Source organism: Hyperolius riggenbachi, chromosome 7 (assembly GCF_040937935.1).
Source record: "Hyperolius riggenbachi isolate aHypRig1 chromosome 7, aHypRig1.pri, whole genome shotgun sequence".
Lineage (NCBI taxonomy): Eukaryota > Metazoa > Chordata > Amphibia > Anura > Hyperoliidae > Hyperolius > Hyperolius riggenbachi.
Window position 1 is genome coordinate 35421962 of NC_090652.1, and position 21982 is coordinate 35443943.

The window sequence follows — 21982 nt, forward strand, 5'->3', positions numbered from 1 at the left end:
CATCTTCCCAGACCTTTTGGTCTATGGATAGTGGCAAAGTGCTCCTTGTGTTCATCACCTCCGGCTTCACAGGGGACCTTACAGAATGGACATTGTTTCCCGCATCCTACCACCTTCCTGAACAACTCATTCTGAGGCTTCAAGGTCACCCTGGACAGTACAGAGGTGATATCTATATCCTGCAGCTCTGATAAGATTTGTGTCCCTGCATCCTCCAGGAAGAGCCGAATGTCAGATGAGAACTGGGGCACGGGAGACGTGTTCTGGAAAGTGATGACTTTCAGCTCATTCTGTGGAATAACCAACACATTTTTTAGCATCTCACACACATTTGTCAGAAAATCAGAGACAGAAGAACTATCAAGACATTTGTCATCAGCAAGAACTTCTTTCACCCTTCTGTTCATTGTAAAGAGGATTTTTTCTTGCATGGCTTTGAGACTCTTTGGCTCCATGTATTTCTTTTTGATGTAATTGCGTATCCAGGATTTTGTATATTCCTCATATGAACCAATATATTTCACATATTTCTGGAATGACATTTCTTCCAGCAACTCTTTCAGCAAAATCATTGAAAGAAGGTTCTGCTGCTGAATGTCTTATTGTCTGAGCTGTGTACTATGTCCTCCACTATTTCCTTCCCAAGATGCTGGAACACATGATCCATCATTGCTGGTTTCAGGCATCGTTCACAAAATTTTTTGGCTTTTATCTGACACACATTCTTCTCTTGAAACACGCTGAGAAATGTCTCTAAATACTGAGGCTTCAGTTTCTCCAGACAGAGCTTTGCATCATTCGCTGCAATGAACGTATCATGCATCTTCTGAAACTCTCGGGAGGCTCTTCCAAGAATGTGAAGCTTGATGTCCAGTTCAAACTGTACGGAGAAATGAAGGTCTTTTTCATGTTTAGAGAGCTCTGCATTGATCATGCGGAGTAACTCCTGGCAGTAGTTGTCATTATAGTCCTCAGCAGTGCTCACCTTCTCTCGAATGTATGTGTCACACATGTATATTAGAGAAGTAGATACATGTTTTATTTGTTCTAAGGGTCGATTGTAGCCAAATGTACTGATGAATCTTTTGAACCATCCACTCTCAATATAATTTTTATTCACTTTGAACTTAAGTTGTGTGCTTTCTTCTGTGTTTACCACACTCAGTAATGCTTGATTTACAGCTGATCCCTTGTTACTCATGTTATTTATCAGTTGATGCAATACAAAATTACGGACACTTTGTCTTTGTAATTTCTCTGTTTTTAGACCAGTCACTGTCCCATTCCACATCACTTCAAATTCCTTTTTTAATTGTTTTTTATTTAGTTTCTGATTCTTCTCTCGGCACCTTCTGAAGAGATCAGTGATTTTGTCTTCTATTAGATTCTGAGCATTGTTCTTAATATTCTGAACTTTGAACCTCCCTCTCTGGATAGAAACAGCCTCTTCACACTTGCTAAGAGCATTTCTTTCCAATTCTTTCCACAGGAATTCTGTGCTCAAAGCAAAGTTTTCTTTGTATGGTTCTATAAGATGAACATTTTCATGTTTATTCTCATAATAGATTTCTATCGATTCTACCATTTTGTTTTTTCCTTGAAGTAGCAAACTGCTAAGCTCATTTCTGAATCCTGAACGCAGATTTTCATTAAGGCTCTCTGCTGACTGATTTTTAATAACTGTCTCTGTGCTGATCAGCCAGTCATGGACAGATTTTCGGAACTCCCATTCCCACTGTGAAAATTGTATAGTCAATTTATTATAAGCTGTGGCAACTAAACTGTTCCTGAAGCTGAAGATGAACTTTTCATGTTTCACAGCGTTCCATAAACTTTCTACCCATTTTTTGAAGTCAGGAATGGATAAAGGCTCGTGCATATTTTTTTTACTTTTTATGAATTCTAATAAATACTTTTTCAGTTCATAGACTTGTTCACTGTACCCAGAATTCACTGGGGCCATTGGTGGGTCACCAAGCCAGAGTCCAGGAATGTACCAGTTGTCTTTCTCCAGATCATAGTCCATCACATCACTGAAAGCTTTTATCTCACTTTTCTTTTCCATTTCAGCTGCAATCTTTGTCATCTCATTCAACATTTCTAGGAGTTTCTTCATGTCTCTCATGTTCTTGTCATGGGCAGACATATAACTGACATTTTGGTGCACAAACTGGCATTTGGGTTTCTTCCCTACTTCTCTCATCCTAAGGAAAGCATGAATCACAATCTGTAGGATATCCTTCATTTTAGTTGTGTTTTCCATGGCCATGTTAACTATGGTGATATCACTCAGTCCAACCACTAGAGTAGCCAGCTCATTGTCATGTTCATAGCTGCCCTCCAAGGAGGCCAACTCTGGAGCTTTCAGCCCCTCAGTGTCAATCACCATGATGAACTCACAGCCCAGCTCCTCCTGGAAGTTCTTTTTCACATTAAGAATAGTCATGAAAGCTCCTCGTGTGCATCTTCCACTGGCCACCGGGAACTGCAAACCAAACATAGTGTTCAGAAGGGTGGATTTCCCTGTACTCTGCACTCCTAGCACAGTTATTACTCTCATTCTACATATACCCCCTGTTTTGATGTCCAACTGAGTTAGGACATCTGTTATCCACTGAAGGGCAATGTTAGAGGCATCTCCATCTATCAGCTCCAATGGGAACCCATCTAACAAGAGATCAGCTGCAATACCCGGGAGTGCAATAAATTGTCTTTTGCTTTCAGCCAGTTTATTTTCTTTAACCATAGAACATTCAGCTTCATAAAACTGTCCCATCTCACGTAGGAAATGCTCAATTCCTAAAGAACTGTCAGATATTTCCTGATCTATCTTTCTAAATTCTTCTGTATTACCTGACTGATCATTACATATTTCCTTATATTGAGCCTGTAATGCGGAAAGATGTTTTCTAGCAATTGAGTCAAGTTCACATTTTATCCATTTCAGAAAATAATGCTTTTCAATATCAGATGACTGAGTGATGGCGTTGATAAAGAGCATAATTCCATGTGGCAGTTCATGCTCATGTTGTTTTTTATGTAATAAAAAGTGTTTCTTTTTCAGTTCATCTAAATACTGTTCTGGATCTTTTCCTCCTTGGTTTGTCATTCTGCAAAGTTCCTTCTCTAACTTAGATAGCTCCTTCCATAGCTCCCCTTGCAGTACCATTGTTTTTTTCTTATATTCAGCCAGATTTGTTATATCGTTTGTAATATTTTCTGCAAGTTCTCTGGCTTTCTGACATTTAACATCATTCTTGTCTACAACAATGTGTAGTCCATAGATTTCCTTCTCAAGTTCATTTACAGCATGTTTTTTCCCCCCGCTTTTTAATATATGTACAATGTGTTTTTGTAGGATATTTACAAATGATGCTTCATTTGCTCCATCTGCACATCTTATCACATTTGATTTTGTTCTATTTAACATAAAACTTAATTCTTTTAGGGCTTCCAGAAACCCTGCGGTCACATGTTTGCCAAGAGCTGGGGTGACGATAAAGAAGTATTGGGTGTTGGTGCTACTGCAGGTAGCAGAAAACAGTTTACATTCCCTCTCTGAAAGGTTGTCAATAAATATGAATACAGCTGATGAAATTCGAGTCAAGAATGTGAACTGCTTCCAGTTGGACTCCAGGTCTCCACGTAGGTTAATTGCTGCAATGGGCTCTGGGAAAACAGACTTACCAGAAGGAAAATACCAGGAAATTTCCACAAGGCCATCAGATATTGTCCTCTGTATGTTTCCTCCCTCCATACCATCATGTATGTAGAAGTCATTATGCTGCTGAGTTGGGTTCAGAACTTTGTTCAGGATTTTAGATTTAGATAATTTGTTATTCCCTAGCCTCACAAAGGAGAAGATTGGCATTGAAATATTCACCACATTTTCTTCTCTGAACCCTTTACTACCCTCCAGTGATTGAGGCCTCCACTTTTTCACAATGTCTCTCATTGCCCACAGCATGAGGGTGAAATGTGACCCATCGCCAGGAGGGAGCAGCAGAGGGACAGCAAATTGACACATGGCCATTTTGGTGACAATCTCTTGTTGTAGAAACATGTCTGAGGAATGCAGAAGAGCACACATGACATCCAGAGGGTGGATGGAAGCAGAAGAACTGTTTTCATCTTGAAGCAAAGACAAATCATCATCATCATTATCACCATCATCTTTAACAAGATAATGCTGATCTTCCTTGAACAGAATGTCTCTTGCAGTTCTGTTTAAGGCCACAAGTTTTTTTAAAAAGTTCCAGGGAAGATCAGCTACAGTTTTAGGCTGATCATGCTTGTTATCTAAGCTGATGCTCAGGATATCCCTAAGGGAAAGTTTCGATGTCAAGTGTTGCTCCATCTTCAGCGTCTGCATAAGCTCCTGAAAAGTCCTTTTTCTTCCTGTAAGACAATAAATGTACATTTTCATAAATTATTTTATTTTGTTCCATTCCCAATTTACGTTCAGACTATTTATACGGTTGACAAATATGGTAATACACTAAATGTATAGAAGAGTACAAAACAAGATTGGCAAATTTCTGTTACTGAAAAATTAGACAGGGATGCTTATTACGAATTCGTAATTATGACTATACCGTAATTATGGGTCAATTTCAGTAATTATGTCCTCAAAATCATCATTCATGAACTGGCACGATTACGGATGGCTATTTTAAATACACCCGTAATTACAGCTGAATTTGGCCCGTAATTCCAGGTTACGAGATGTAATTACGACTGCTATTGTATATGTAACTAATGGATAATAGCAAAGCCCCCATGCTAGAAGCACCACATTTGCAGGGTAGGTTAAGGAGGTCAGTTGGAACAGGAAGGGAAAAAAATTAAAAAGATCTTGGAATTCTTGAGAAAATTAATTTAAAAATTCTTGGGCTGAGTGTGGGAAAACTACTTGCCAACGCCGATTGGCATGAACGTGGCAGCAGCCCCAGGCCTGGTCCACACCGATTGACGTAAACGGCTTTTAATGGGGCTAGCAGGAGATCGCACGCACCGATGCGAGCGCTTCTCCACTTGGAAGGCGGAGCTCCGCGTTCAGTCTCCCAGCGGCGATCGACATCTATTAACATAGTACAGCGCTGGGATCTAAGGCAGCGCTATACTGGGGACAGCCATGCAGCCTCGGACTGACCCACCGAAGTACCAAGGATTTGCTCGGTAGTCCCCGCCTCCACATCTCCAGTGGGCCCCGCCTCCACTGCTGGGGTGAACAAATCCCAGCCTGCAGCACAAAGTTTCTCCTCTCAGCGTATGAATCATTCACGCTGAGAGGCTGCTGCAGGCTCAGGCTGGGCTGTGTGTGTGTCATGGTAGCTCCGCCCCCCGTGTGATGCTGGGCTGGGGCGGCAAGGTTCAAAGGCTCCAGCCCAACGTGAAGAAGCAATACACATCAGCCAGTAAGTGAAGTGCGGGAGTGGGAATCAGGAAGAGGTAGGGGCCAGTGCCACTGAAAGCAGGGGTGGCAGAATGATGAGCTGCAGCAGCTTCTTCCCCAGACCATCAGAACTAAATTGCCATGGTTACTGAAGCCATTTAAACGGGCTGAGATCCTGCCTTATGTTACACCCTGACTGTCACTCTCCCTGTTATAAGTTATTGAGGTTTTTAGCTTCCCCCTGCAATAGTGAACTTGGCTGTAGCTGCTTTAACCCCGCCCCCTGCTCTATCCTGTGCTACGTGCGTGAGCCTTGTGGAGCTGCTGGGGCTGATGGGCAGAAGGGCTCAGCAAACATGCACCATGCAGTGTTCCCTGAGTGTGGCTGCAGCATGGAGAAGAGAGGCAGGTGAGAGACTGGGCTGTTGTGAATTGCCTGGCTGCTATATCCCCGATTTCCCTCCTCAGAAGATGCTCAGCAGGCTGTATGTGTTCTGTACTGTCTTCAGTCACCTCCGCTCTGGCAGCTGCATGCTTATCTACTCTGTGACCTTTGCTGACATATCACCCTGATTTGCATCCACACAGGCAGCCCATCCAGCACCCAGCAGCATGATATCTGCCTCTGCTTAGTCACATGTAGCCCTTCATATCTGTATTCCTAAATGCTGCAGAACAGACTTCTGCCTCCTCTGTAACCCAGGCAAGGCTCATACTGTAGCTTGCCACAAGGTAGTTTGAGCACTGAGGGGTTGGGAGGATTACAGAGTACAGCTGATATAGGGAAAGTGGGCTTCAGATGGTTAATGTTGCACACTTAAGCCCCATCTACATGATACGATTCTTTGTCCGATTCGATCAATTACGATTCTATTTACGATCCGATTTACGATCCGATTTAAATACAACATGTCCGATTGGGATTCGATTCAATTCGATTTGCCATTGTTTTGCAATGGCAAATCGAGTTGAATCAAATCGAATCCTGATCAGACATGTCGGATTTAATTGGATCGTAAATAGAATCGTAATCGAATCGCACAAATAATCTTATCGTGTAGATGGTGCTTTAAGCGAACAACAAGCCAGATAATGGGGTCAGGTAGGGCTGGCAACTGTGGAAGTCCTGTCAGTTGGTCCAAGGTTTTGTGACGAGGATTCCTGCAGACAATGAATAAAGCATTGTGAGTGTCACTGATGTGCACCGTATCAGGGCATGATACAGCAACAGCTTTGTTCCCTCCTTACTGATGCCAGGTAGCTATTGCCCTGTCAAATTGTTGTGGAACAGGATGGGAATTAGGGGCTCTGTCTGTGGAGGTGGCCAGGGACCGGATAAGAGATGCCAACTTCTGCATTGTTATAGTGCAGGCTACAAACCCCAATGCCGTCCAGTTCCAAAATGCTTTACATTACACCTGCAGGGCCATGTGAGTCAGGATATGGACTTCAGTATCCCCATCTACTCCATTATGTTCAGGCATCACAGCTCAGAGCATTAACTGAGAAACTCACAAATATTATGGACGAGGAGTCCATGTCATGTCGTATTGATTTCATTTTACCAAAATGAGAACTGATTTAAGCCAATTAACTCATTTGTATGTTTTTGGGATGTGGGAGGAAACGGTAATGCTCGGATGAAACCCACGCAGACACGAGAACATAAAAGCTCCATGCATATAGTGCCCTGGTGGGGATTCAAACTGGGGACGCAGTGCTGCAAGGCGAGAGTACTAACCACTATGCCACAGTGCTGCTGACTAGTGTTGGGCGAACACCTGGATGTTCGGGTTCGGGAAAGTTCGCCGAACATGGCCGCAATGTTCGGCATGTTCGGGCCGAACCCCGAACTCCCCGAACATCCCGCTTTTGGGGTCCCTATGGGGTCGCAGGCATAAGGGGGGAGCATGCCCCGATCGCGGGGGGGTCGGAAATTCCCCCCACCCCCTCCGCTAGCGCTCCCCCCTCTGCCCGCTTCCCCATTCAAAAGTTAGGAAGTGAAACTGTACCTGTGCGGCCGGTAGTGGGTGGCTGGCAGTGGGCGGCACTATGGAGTGACTGAGGAGGAGGAGGAGTCCGGAGAGTGACGCGTTGAGGGAGGCCGGGCGGCGGGCGGTTCAGCAGTAGTACCGTACTACTGCTGATCCGCCCACTGCCCGGCCTCCCTCAACGCGTCACTCTCCGGACTCCTCCTCCTCCTCAGTCACTCCATAGTGCCGCCCACTGCCAGCCACCCACTACCGGCCGCACAGGTACAGTTTCACTTCCTAACTTTTGAATGGGGAAGCGGGCAGAGGGGGGAGCGCTAGCGGAGGGGGTGGGGGGAATTTCAGACCCCCCCCCGCGATCGGGGCATGCTCCCCCCTTATGCCTGCGACCCCATAGGGGGGCAGTATTCGGGCGAACAGGGCCCTGTTCGTGCCGAACAGGGGCCCTGTTCGGCCAGGCAATGAGCCGTTCGGGCGAACCCGAACAGTTTGGCCGAACACCACCAGGTGTTCGGCCGAACGCGAACATCACCCGAACAGGGTGATGTTCTGCAGAACCCGAACAGTGGCGAACACTGTTCGCCCAACACTACTGCTGACATGCCAGACCCATGGGATGAGAAGAGAGGGGGGGGGGAGGTTGTAACAGGATTTATACTTCTTAAAGAGAACCCGAGGTGGGATTTAATTATGTTAGTGGGGCACAGAGGCTGGTTGTGCACACTAACACCAGCCTCTGTTGCCCCATGGTGTGCCTCCAGGACCTCCCTGCGCGCCGCTATACTCCCCGCAGTGCTAGTGACACACAGTGTGTCGCCAGCACAATGTTTACCTATGCTTGTCTGTTAGCACCGCTCCTCCGTATCGGCGCTACCCGCCCGCGTCACTTTCCTCCAATCAGCGGGAGGGAAGGGACGCGGGCGGGTAGCGCAATACGGAGGAGGCGGGGGAGCGGCGCTGACAGTCATACAGGCATAGGTAAACATTGTGCTGGCAACACGCTGTGTGTCGCTAGCACTGCGGGGGGTATAGCGGCGCGCAGGGGGGGTCCTGGAGGCACACCATGGGGCAACAGAGGCTGGTGTTAGTGTGCACAACCAGCCTCTGTGCCCCACTAACATAATTTAAATCCCACCTCGGGTTCTCTTTAAGTCCCCTTTAGTCTGTCAGCTCCCTCAGTGTTTTTACTTTACCCTCCATTCCGCCATTATCAGCCCAGTAGTAGTGGACTACTTCGCACGCACAGCACTGGCCACACGCCTCCTCAATCATGCTTCATTGCCAGGAACGTTCTGTGTCTGTGCAGTCAAAGCAGAACTGAAAATTTTTTTTTGACTTGTCTGATGCTTTTGCAATCCCCTTGTAGCCTTCCTGTCCGATGCCGGTCCTCCTTGATCCTCCTTGATCCTCCTTTCTCCCGCCCCAAGTTACTTTCAACTTGGTTGACTTGACAACTGCTTCTGCACGCCGCGGGCCACACGTATCTTTCTCTGCAATAGTGCAGGACACTTTTGCAGGCAGGAAAGAAATGGATGGCTTGCCATAGACTTACAAGTCCACAGTACCAAAAGTAGCTAGCGGCAGGAGAACGGAGGAATGTGGAGGACCAACGCGGGACAGGAAGGCTGCAAGGGGCTGGCAGAAGCAACAGGTAGGTAAAACAATTTGTTTTTTATAACAGTTCCGATTTAAGGCTTTTGGCTGCGCAGGCGCAGAATACTCTTGACTATGGGAGCACGATTGAGGAGACTCTGGGGCAACGCATGCGCAATAGTCCCGACTGAGCTGAGTTGTGGACTTTACTAGGGCTGACAGCGGCAGAACAGAATGGACCAGATGGACACTGAGGAGTTGATGGACCACAGGGACTGGGATAAGCCCCAGGTAAGTATAACTCCTCTTCTCCCCCTGATGACAGGCTGTGGAATTAAGGACCACTAGACACCAGGGAACTGTATAGGGGAAAGAGGGGACAACTAGACACCAAGGAACTGTATAGAGGCAGAAGTACCACTAGATTATAGGGAACTGTATAGGGGAGGGTGCATAAGATGCCAGGAAACTTTTATAGGGCAAGGAGGAGGTCCACTAGACACTAGGAAACTGTATAGGAAAGAAAGATCCACTAGACTTCAGGAAACTGTATGCGGAAGTTGGGCCACTAGAATTTAGGGAACTGCATAAGGGAGGGTGGACCCCTAGACTCCAAGGAATTGTACAAGGGAGATAAGGGTCCACTTGATGCCAGGGAAATGTATATTGGAGGGAGGAGGTCCACTAGACTCTTCAGGATTGCTGCATTTCTTTCTACTTGGAGACATTTGACATTAATTGCCATTGCTCACAATCAAATGATTACCATATCTTGCCTAGTGTGCTATATTTGTATGATGCATTTATATCTTCTGCCGCACTTTACAGAGTACTTAGTCATGTCACTGACTGTCCTCAGAGGAACTCACTCTAATCCTACCATAGTCATAGTGTAATGTCCTACCATATTATAATAATGTATTTATATAGCACATACATCTCCTGCAGCCCATTACAGAGTACAAAGTCATGTCACTGACTGTCCTCAGAGGACCTCACTCTAATCCTGTCATAGTCTAATGTCCTACCATATTATTATTATGTATTTATATAGCACTGACATCTTCTGCAGCACTTTACAGAGTACATAGTCATGTCACTGGCTGTCCTCAGAGGAGCTCACAATCTAATTCTACCATAGTCATGGTCTAATGTCCTACCATATTATTATGTATTTATACAGCACTGATATCTCCTGCAGCACTTTACAGAGTACATAGTCATGTCACTGTCCTCAGAGGAGCTCACACTCTAATCCTACCATAGTCATAGTCTAATGTCCTACCATATTATTATTATTATGCATTTATATAACACTCAAATCTTCTGCAGCACTTTACAGAGTACATAGTCATGTCACTGACTGTCCTCAGAGGAGCTCACAATGTAATCAATTTCATATGTATTGTAACTAGGATATTACTTTATATAAATCCTATGCAAAGATTTGCTGGGCAGCGGTGTCTCACTTACAATGCTGCTATGTACATTTGGCCCTGTCCATGATACCTCACGGCCACACCCACCTGGTACATGGTCATGCCCCTTTTTCAACACGATCATGGGATGTGTGGGCCCCAGGTTGAAATTTCTCTGGTGGGCCCTCAGGGTCCCATTCCGACCCTGCAGCCATGTGACATGGCTGTCCCCCTGGGACACAGGAGAGCGATTGGCTCTCATAGGCTGAAGCCTATGACAGCCAATTGCCGTGACTGGCTGGCTGGGGAGGGAGGAATTTAAGAAAAATAAATAAATAACAGAATTTATTTTTAAAAAAAGAACATGAATATTTATAAAAAAAAATAAACACTGGGGGAGCTCTCTGTTGCTGGGGAAAAAGGGGGGCGATAATCATTTGTGTGCTGAGTTGTGCGGCTCTGCAGCGAGCCCTTAAAGCTGCAGTGGCCAAATTTAAGAAAAATGGCCTGGTCTTTAAGTGAGTTTAACACCGCGGTCCTCAAGTGGTTAATGGCCGCCGAATTTAGTGGTTAATAGCAGAGCCCCAGAACATGTTAGAAAGACCAAATTTATAGGGTATGTTTAAAAGGACAGTGGGAACACATTTTTCTCAAAAAGACATTCTAGTTTTTGAGAAAATCAATGTTAAAGTTAGAGGAAAAAAGAAGCAAAAAAGTAGCAAAGTAACTGCGGTAAAATGACAGATAATGTATTGGCATGTATATTAATACATTTAGTTATGTTTTTATATTTATGTGTGTGGGAAATATAAAAAAAATTATATGGGTCCTCCCTCCCGAGCCTCTTTAACCCCTTGTCCCCCTTGCAGGCTGGTATAGCCAGAATGCAGAGCCCCAGACGTGTGTGTATTCGCGCTCTGAGCTATACCAGCCCGCATGGTCCATGGGTGGGTATTGGGGGGAAGAGGCGGCCAAGCCTCCTCCTCTCCCCCAGAACCCTTTTCCAATCCATGGACAAGGTGCTCTTCCCCATTTCTGGTACCCCAGGAGGAGGTGGGGGTCGAGGACGCCTGGGGGATTCATGGTGGGTGGCATCTGGAAGTCCCATTTAAAGTGTACTAGAGCTGATAAAATATAGAAGTTTTATACATACCTGGGGCTTCCTCCAGCCCCATGCACATGGATCGCTCCCACTCCACCATCCTCAGTCTTCTCCCTCTTCGATACCGGGTCCTGTAACTTCAGCCAATTGCGGCCAGTCTGTGCAAAAGAAGTGCGCCCCCTACATATATTATATAAATATATATATAAAATTGTGCGTGTGTGTGTATGTGCCGCAATCACTCGAAAACGGCTTGACCGATTTTTTGAACGAAACTTGGTATACAGATCCCTTACTACCTGGGAAGATATGTTCTGGGTGTCTCACGTCCCCCCCTGCTTACCTGGGCGGAGCTACAAACAGCAAATCAGATTTCACCCATTCATGTAAATGGAAAAAATGGAAAAGGCTGCCTTTCTCACAGTAATCAAGCCAGAGTCCCCACACTTGGCACAGTAGGTCACTTGGTGACCGAGGTTACAAATCCAGGAAAAGTGGGTGGAGCATAAAACAGCCAATCAAATTTCAGCCGTTCATTTTTAATGGGAAAATTTAAACTGCAGCCATTCTTAGACTGTTAATCGCAGAGTTCTCAAACTTAGCACACTTGGTCACTGGGTGAATGAGATTAAGATTCAGGAAAGTGGGTGGGGCCTACAACAGCCAATTAAAATTCACCTATTGATTTTTAAGGGGAATATTTAAACTTCTGCCATTCTTACACTGTTAATGGCAGAGACTTTAAACTTGCTACAGTCGGACATTGGGTGACTGGGGTCCAAATTCAATAAAGGGGCGGGGCCACAAAAATCAGATTTCCTTGGTGGATAAACTTCTTCCATTCACACATTTTTGATGCCAGGAACCCTAAAGCTCACAAACTTGGTCATTGAGTGACTGTGTGTCAAGGTTACAAAAAGTAGATGGAGCTAAAAATAAATTTCACTAGGAAAATATAAACTGCAGGCATTCTTACACTGTTAATGGCAGGGTTGTCAAACTCTGCACCGTTGGTCACTGGGTGACTGAAATTAATATTCAGGGAAATGGGTGGAGCCTACAACAGCCAATCAAAATTCACCTGTTGATTTTTAAGGGGAATATTTAAATTGCTGCCATTCTTACACTGTTAATAGCTGGTGCCTCAAACCTGGTACAGTTGGTCACTAAGTAACTGGGGTTCAAATTCAGAAAGGGGCGGAGCCACAAACAGCCATTCAGATTTGTTTAATTTCAATGGGAATAAACAAATTATTGATACCAAGGACCCCAAAGCTCATAAACTTGGTAATTGAGTGATTGCATGTCAAGGTTAGAAAAAGTGGGCGGCGCCAACAACTACATTTTTTACATGGGAAAATATAAACTGTAACCATTCTTACACTGTTAATGGCAGTGTTCTCTAACTTAGCGCAGTTAGTCACTGGGTGACTGGGATTGATTGATTTTCAAGGGGAATATTTACATTGTTGCCCTTCATACACTCTTAATGGCAGAGGCCTCATATCTGGTACAGTCAGTCACTGGAAGACTGGGGTTTAAATTCTGAAAAAGGTGCAGGCCACAAACAGCCAATCAGATTTGTTTAATTTCATTGGGAATTTGCAACTTATTGATGCCAAGGACCCCAAAGCTTATAAACTTGGTCATTGAGTGACTGTATGTCAAAGTTAGAAATAGTGGGCGGAGCCAAAAACAACTAATTTTTTACATGGGAAAATATAAACTGCAGGGTTCTCAAACTTGCTACAGTTAGTCACTGGTTGACTGGGATTGATTGATTTTCAAGAGGAATATTTACATTGCTGCCCTTCATGCACTCTTAATGGCAGATGGTGGATGGAGCCAACACCAGCCAAATACATACTCGGTCAACGCCGGGTAATCAGCTAGTATATATATATATATATATATATATATATATATATATATATATATATATATATATATATATATATATATATATATATATACACACACTGTATGTACAGTGGCTTGCAAAAGTATTCAGCCCCCTTGAAGTTTTCCACATTTTGTCACATTACTGCCACAAACATGAATCAATTTTATTGGAAATCCACGTGAAAGACAAATACAAAGTAGTGTACATGTGAGAAGTGGAACGAAAATCATACATCATTCCAAACATTTTTTACAAATCAATAACTGCAAAGTGAGGTGTGTGTAATTATTCAGCCCCCTGAGTCAATACTTTGTAGAACCACCTTTTGCTGCAATTACAGCTGCCAGTCTTTTAGGGTATGTCTCTACCAGCTTTGCACATCTAGAGACTGAAATCCTTGCCCATTCTTCTTTGCAAATATATATATATTATCAGCTCTGGTTTCCTTTGAGAGGGGTACCCCCAGATGACCCCCTCTCCAGAGGAGAAATGAGTATAGAGGTACATAGTATCCCTTACACATTTCCACAAGGGGTTAAAAGAAATAAAAACACAACAACAAGAAAAGTCTTTTATTTTTTTAAATTAACCATAATTACTTACCTGTACCTTTCAAAAAAATGTTCCCATGTAAATATCCTTGGAAATAGTCCCACACCAATATTCTGTAATGTTGTGTTCTTGATTGAAGATCTCCGCGCGCTCGCCGCCACACACCGCCGCTCTCCGCGCAGCCCTTGCTATACTAAGCATACAGTGCTGCCCATAATTATTCATACCCCTGGCAAATTTTCGACTTAAAATTACTTTTATTCAATTATCAAGCCATTTTTTGATGGGGAATGACATAGGTGTCTCCCAAAAGATAATAAGACGATGTACAAGAGGCATTATAGTGGGGAAAAAAAACATTTCTCAGCTTTAATTTACATTTGAGCAAAAAGTGTCCAGCCCAAAATTATTCACACCCTTCTCAATAATCAATAGAAAAGCCTTTATTGGCTATTCCAGCAATCAAACGCTTCCTATAATTGCAGACCAGCGTTTGCATGTCTCTACAGGTATTTTTGCCCATTCATCTTTAGCAATTAGCTCCAAATCTTTCAGGTTGGAGGGTCTTCTTGCCATCACCCTGATCTTTAGCTCCCTCCACAGATTCTCAATTGACCTTAAGTAATTAAGTGATGCCATTTGGTTTTAAGATCTGCTTATTTGAACATGGAATTCTAAATATTATTTGCTCAAGCTTTCAATAAAATCCAACTGGTTTTATATTTTCCATGGCATAACTGGGTACTTTGTGACATGCTAATAATCTTCTCCAGGGAGATCCGCAGGTGCTGCAGTTTCATGCCGCCATGACAGGGCTTTTGGCCAAGGCTGAGACACCAAAGTGCTCCCCTCCATTCATCCCACCACAGCCATCACACACTGATTGCTATTAGACTAAGAGGTGCCCAGGGCCCGCAACACCTAAATCTCTAGATATCTGGTTTGCAGTCACTGCCATGTATCCCCTTTTATTATTTCTCTCTGCTTCAAACACAATAGAGGAATGATAGCTCAGTGAGTTGTTCACCCCTCCTACTCTGGGCCCCGAGGCTGGAACCTCTGCCTCAGCTCTGCTTTTGGCTGCCACAATGCATGGCATTGGCAGCAGATGCAGTCCTTTGATTTGAGTGCATCTCCTTGCATGCACCAGGAGCAGTAAATGTACAAAGCAGTCACTCAACCCCTCACCTTCCAGGTCTCAGAGTCACAAACAGATGAAGCAGTATAGTACACCATTTCACAATCATCATAAGCTTCACATCTGCTGCACAACTGTATGCTCTTTTTAGTAGATAAGAATTCCGCTGCACCGATCTCAGAATAAAAGTCCAATTTTTATTGAGGCAATTGTGGATGAGCAGCTATACAGCTCACGTGTATCGGAGCAAAGTTATGGCTCCTTAGTCATGAGCTATGACTAAGGAGCCATAAGTTTGCACCGATACGAATAATTCTTATCTACTACATATTCCTGGCCCTTTTGTGTTCTGCTCCCGATCACAGTAGGTGCAGTGGTTGCAGCGACCTGTTTCCTGGATTATATGTATGCTCTGTTTGTCTCCATTTTATTTAAAGTCAGGGGCGCCTCTAGGCATTGGCAGTTTGGCAGTACAGGCTATTGCCTGGGGTTCCATTGGTCCTGGGGGGGTGCCATGTTGCTGGATGAAGCTCCACCCTCAAATTAAGCCCCACCCATGGACAAAGCCTTCTGTCTCCCTGTGGCTCTCTCTGTCCCCCTCTGCCTCCCTTTGTCTCCCTGTGCCTCCTTCTGTCTCCCTTTGTGCCTTCTTCTGTCTCCATGTGCCTTTTCAGTCCCAATCTGCCACCTCTGTCCCACTGTGCTTCTTTCTGTGCCCCTTTGTGCCTTCTTTCAGTCTCCTTGTGGTTCTTTCTGTCCCCCTTTACCTCCTTCTGTCTCACTGTGTCTCCTTACATCCCCCTCTGCTGTCTTCTGTCCCCCTTTTTTGCCTCCTTCTGTCCCCCTTTGTGCATACTTCAGTCCCTCTTTGTACATCCTACTGTCTCCCCGTGCTTCCTTCTGCCCCCCTTTGTGCATTTTTGTGTCCCCCGTTGTGCCTCCTTATGTCCCCTGTGTGCCTCTTCTTTCCCCCTGTGCTTCATTTTGTACCTCTTTGTGCCTTAATCTGTCCCCATTGTGCCACCTCCTGCCCCACTTTGTGCCTCCTCCTGCCCCACTTTGTGCCTCCTTCTTTCCCCTTGGGTGCCTCCTTCAGTCCCCCTGTGCCTTCTTCTGTTCTCTTTGTGCCTCCTTCTGGCCCTCATGCCTTCTTCTGTCCCCCTGTATCTCCCGATGCCCCTCTGTGTACCTCCTTCTGTCCTCTTGTGCCTCATTCTGTCCCCCATCTGTCTCCTTTTGTGCCCCATTGTGCCTCATTCTGTCCCCCTGTGTGCCTCCTTCTGTCCCCTTGTGCCTTCTTCTGTTCTCCTTTGTGACTTCTTCTAACCCTCGTGCCTCCTTCTGTCCTCCAGTGCCTCCCTATGTCCCCCTGTGTGCCTTCTTCAGTCCCCCTGTGCCCCCCTCTGTCCCCCTTTGTGCCTCCTTCAGTCCCCCATTGTGCCGCATTCTGTCCCCCATTTTGCCGCATTCTGTCCCCCTGTGACTCTTTCTGTTTGTGACTCCTTGTGTCCCCCTTTGTGCCTTTTTCCGACCCTCTTGCAGAGACGCCCAGTCAACCAGGTGCTGTGCGGGGTGGGGGGCATGGGGGGGACTGCGGTCACCCCCCCAGATGGTGTGTGCCCAGGCAGTGAACTAGCTTGTGGCATCTAATAGATGCCATGCCAGTTCACTGGCCGCAGCCCGTAAACTCACTTTTGCAGCCTGTGGAGTCTTTGGGTTCCGGCAGGCAGAGCAGGCCTACAGAAAAATGGCGTCCGAAGCCCTGCAGGAGACTATTTGTGTCTCCAGTGCATGGCTTTGGGCGCAATTTTCCCGTTGCCCTGCTCTGCCTGTCAGTGCGGGAGTTTCGCAGCCAGAGTTGATGCACGAAGATCATCGGGGGAGCTGCTGCGCCCCAGAGGGAGGCCGGGAGAGGAGTCTTCTGCAGGGGAATAAATGTTTTTTTCTTATAGGTGTAGGCAGGTATCAGGGCTATTAGGGGGAACTAATGTGAAGTTGGGGGGTCCTCCTTGTGTGTATTTTTTGATGAAACGCTGCCCACATTAGAGTGTATTTTCTGGTGAAACGCTGCTCGCATTGCATATTTTCTGGTGAAACATTGTCGCATTACGATAATTTTATGGTGAAACACTGCCACGTTATGATTATTTTCTAGTGAAACGCTGCCACATTACGATTATTTCCTGGTGAAACTCTGCCGTATTACGATTATTTTTATGGGGGGGGGCACCAGGGGGGTGGAGGGCGCCACAGGTTTTCTCGCCTGGAGTAACAAAATGGCTAGAAGCGCCCCTGTTTAAAATGCATATAAGCAAAAAATCCCCGCACAGAAAGCTGACATAGTTTGGATAGGGCACAATCTTTAGTCATAGCTTATTTCAACAAAGGGCATGTATGCATATATAGTAAGCATATAAAGGCAGTGTCAACATAACACACCTTCTAAACACTTCCTAGTATCAATTAATTAAGATTACAAAGACATTAACCATTGAAAATACACTGGCATATAGTGAATTCTAGGAGGGAATAAAGATATATATCAGAGTGAAAAAATGCAGCAAAAGCATCTACACTGTAATAAAATAAATCAACCAGAAAAGTTAACATCATTATATGATGGTGTTGTAAAGCCGTTTCTAAAGCAGTAGTTGTATACCATATTTCGCGCCGTATAAGACGCTCCGGAATATAAGATGCACCCAGGTTTAGAGGGCGAAAACCAGGGAAAAAATATATACTAATCCTGGTGTGTCCATATTCCAGGAGCGTCTTTCTGTCCCCAGAAGTCCCCTTCTGTCCTCTTTGACCTCCTGTGTGTCCCCTTCTGCCCCCAGGTGTCCCCTGTGTATCCCCAGGTGTCTTCTTCTGTTGCTGGGTGCCTCCCCCCCCCCCCCCCCTTCCTTCTGCCCTCTGTGTGGCTGCTCTGTCCAGCTTCTGTCCCCAGGTGTCCCATGTGGGGTTGTCTTCTTCTGTGACTGCCCCCCCTCCTGACCCCTGTGTAGCCTCTGTCCATCCCTCTTGTCTGTATCTCCTTGCGTATTACATGCCCCCCGCCCTCCCCTCCCTGTGTGGTCTCTCTGTCCCTAGTCTCCACTCGTGTATTAATGCCCCCCCTTCTGTCACCTGTGTGGCCGCTCTGACAAGCCCCGTATTCTATGTCTCAGCTCCTGTGTATAAACTCTTTCCTTCCGTCTCGCGTGGCCGCTTTGTCCCGCCCCCTGTTAGTGTCTCCCGGTGCCTGTTAAAAGTAGTACCAGCCAGCGTATCTTACTGCGTCCACTCCGCCCGGGGATCACCGATGTCCTCACTTCTCGCTCTAGTGACCGCCGCTTGTGGAGATGACATCGCTTTCTTCTTTTTTTTTTATTGGCATGCCACAAATCTGAAAACATATAACATTAATATTGATGGAAAAGAACACCATTTACAACAACAAAAAAATAATAATAATAATTATGATAGAATAGATTTCTATCTCGATTAAAATGGATAAACATACAATATAATATGGCAAAACACACTTCGCACTGGCATGGACTAGTTTTAGAAGATCAAACAAAAGGACACCCTACTGGGTCGCCACCTCTTCCAATAAGATAGCAAAGTACTACAAAAGAGGCAAGCGCTCACAGTCTTGCACAATGGTTAATCAGATAATATAAACCCCTCATATAAATCAATATCTCTTCACACCATATGCATTAATTGTACACCATAGATAATAATTTACACATTCCACATTAATCCCCAAAGTCCACATAAATTCCAGCAGATAGATATCACACTTCACATCCAATTCCTACTCCTTCCAATTTCAGCAGTAATCATAAGATGGCACATTGGATGTGAAGTGCGATATCTATCTGCTGGAATTTATGTGGACTGTGTAAATTATTATCTATGGTGTACAATTAATGCATATGGTGTGAGGAGATATTGATTTATATGAGGGGTTTATATTATCTGATTAACCATTGTGCAAGACTGAGCGCTTGCCTCTTTTGTAGTACTGTACAATATAATACAATATAATAATCCAATAAGGTAAACAATATATTTAAAGGGATATCACACATTTCCTAAAATATACCTAAAAGGTATCTTGTTTTATGAAAATTACCTGTGATTTAAAGAGAAACTCCGACCAAGAATTGAACTTTATCCCAATTAGTAGCTGATACCTCCTTTTACATGAGAAATCTATTCCTTTTCACAAACAGACCATCCGGGGGCGCTGTATGACTGATAGTGTGGTGAAACCCCTCCCACAAGAAACTCTGAGGACCATGGTACTCCTGGCAGTTTCCTGTCTGTGAACCTTGTTACATTGTGGGAAATAGCTGTTTACAGCTGCTTCAAACTGCCAAAAAAGCATGCAGCAGCTACATCACCTGCCAACAGTAAAAATGTCACCATGTAATAAATGTCAGAATGTAAATCAGGGATTTAAAAGATTTTACAATGGGCAAACACTGACTAAATCATTTATACATAATTATTGTAAAAATGAAGCACTTTTTTTATTACATTATTTTCACTGGAGTTCCTCTTTAAAGGACAACTGAAGTGAGAAGTATATGGAGGCTGCCATATTTATTTCCTTTTAAACAATACCAGTTGCCTGGAGGCTCTGCTGATCTATTTGGCTACAGAAGTGTCTGACTAACACCAGAAACAAGCATACAGCTAATCTTGTCAGTTCTGACAATAATGTCAGAAACATCTGATCTGCTGCATGCTTGTTCAGGGGCTATGGCTAAAAGTATTAGAGGCAGAGGATCAGCAGGATAGCCAGGCAACTAGTATTGCTTAAACGAAAATAACTATGGCAGCCTCCATATCCCTCTAACTTCAGTTGTCCTTTAAACAATAAGAGATACATTCAATTTAAGACAAGATGCAACACATTTTAATGTTATTACTAAGTGTAATAGTCAAACAAATTATATAAGAACAATTAGTAACAAACTGTGGTCAGGGATGCTCGGATACCCCTTTTTATTATTCGAGTTAGGTCGAATTCGAATAGTAAATTATTCGAGTTAGGTCGAATAATCGAGTCGCATATTTTTTACTATTCGATTCGACCTCGGTATTCAAGCTCACTATTCGAGTCGGTATTCGAGCTCATTGTTCGAGCTGACTATTCGAATTGGCCTTAAATAGCTTCCAACACTTGTTTTGGGGGTGAATGATGCAAGAAACATCCTTTTTTCCAAGTAACAACAGCAAGTGATTATGTGGGGATGTTCCTTTAAGAAAAAAAAAAAAAGTTTGAATGAGAAGGTGTGTCCAAAATTTTGTTCAGTACTGTATATACTTCTTCTTCTTCTTCTTTATCTTCTATATCTTCTATTTCTTCTATATCTTCTTCTTCTTCTATATCTTCTTCTATATCTTCTTCTTCTTCTATATCTTCTTCTATATCTTCTTCTTCTTCTATTTAACCATATTTATATCTTCTTCTTCTTCTTCTTCTTCTTCTTCTATATCTTCTTCTTCTTCTATTTAACCATATTTATATCTTCTTCTTCTTCTTCTTCTATATCTTCTTCTTCTTCTATTTAACCATATTTATATCTTCTTCTTCTTCTTCTTCTATATCTTCTTCTTCTTCTATTTAACCATATTTATATCTTCTTCTTCTATATCTTCTTCTTCTTCTATATCTTCTTCTTCTTCTTCTTCTTCTATATCTTCTTCTATATCTTCTTCTATATCTTCTTCTTCTTCTTCTTCTATATATCTTCTTCTTCTTCTATATATCTTCTTCTTCTTCTATATATCTTCTTCTTCTTCTATATATCTTCTTCTTCTTCTATATATCTTCTTCTTCTTCTATATATCTTCTTCTTCTTCTTCTTCTATATATCTTCTTCTTCTTCTTCTTCTATATATCTTCTTCTTCTTCTTCTTCTATATATCTTCTCTTCTTCTTCTTCTATATATCTTCTCTTCTTCTTCTTCTTCTTCTATATATCTTCTCTTCTTCTTCTTCTTCTTCTATATATCTTCTCTTCTTCTTCTTCTTCTTCTATATATCTTCTCTTCTTCTTCTTCTTCTTCTCCTATATATCTTCTCTTCTCCTTCTCCTTCTCCTTCTCCTATATATCTTCTCTTCTCCGTCTCCTTCTCCTTCTCCTTCTCCTTCTCCTTCTCCTTCTCCTCCTTCTCCTCCTTCTCCTCCTTCTCCTCCTTCTCCTTCTTCTTCTTCTTCTTCTTCTTCTTCTTCTTCTTCTATATCTTCTTCTTCTTCTTCTTCTATATCTTCTTCTTCTTCTTCTTCTTCTATATCTTCTTCTTCTTCTTCTTCTTCTATATCTTCTTCTCTTCTTCTTTTTCTATATCTTCTTCTTCTTCTTTTTCTATATCTTCTTCTTCTTCTTTTTCTATATCTTCTTCTTCTTCTTCTTTTTCTATATCTTCTTCTTCTTTTTCTATATCTTCTGCTATATCTTCTACTTTTTCTATATCTTCTGCTATATCTTCTTCTTTTTCTATATCTTCTTCTATATCTTCTTCTTCTTTTTCTATATCTTCTTCTATATCTTCTTCTTCTTTTTCTATATCTTTTGCTTATTATTATTTTTCTATAGCTTCTTCTTCTTCTTTTTCTATAGCTTCTTATTCTTCTTTTTCTATAGCTTCTTCTTCTTCTTTTTCTATTTCTTCTTCTTTTTCTATTTCTTCTTCTTTTTCTATATCTTCTTCTTTTTCTATATCTTCTTCTTTTTCTATATCTTCTTCTTCTTCTTCTATATCTTTTTTCTTTTTCCTTTTATTTTTCTTCCTCTTATTATTATTATTCTTATTAATTTTTTTTAAGAAATGCAGCTATTTTTGAGCGTAATAAATAGCTGGTGGCGCATGGTGGAAGCGCCATTGT

The 21982-nt window shown here is 43.3% G+C and overlaps 1 protein-coding gene across 1 annotated transcript in view; it reads right to left on the minus strand.

Moving 5' to 3' along the window:
* Positions 1 to 510: 510 nt before the first annotated feature.
* LOC137524247 (up-regulator of cell proliferation-like) overlaps positions 511 to 21982 on the minus strand; it is a 62355-nt gene continuing 40883 nt past the window's right edge. Inside the window, exons 3-4 of the mRNA XM_068243880.1 lie at positions 18367 to 18477; positions 511 to 4398 (exon numbers count right to left, since the gene is read on the minus strand). Coding sequence (XP_068099981.1) covers positions 569 to 4398; positions 18367 to 18477 — 3941 coding nt within the window. The 3' untranslated portion in view covers positions 511 to 568. The remainder of the gene's footprint in view (positions 4399 to 18366; positions 18478 to 21982) is intronic.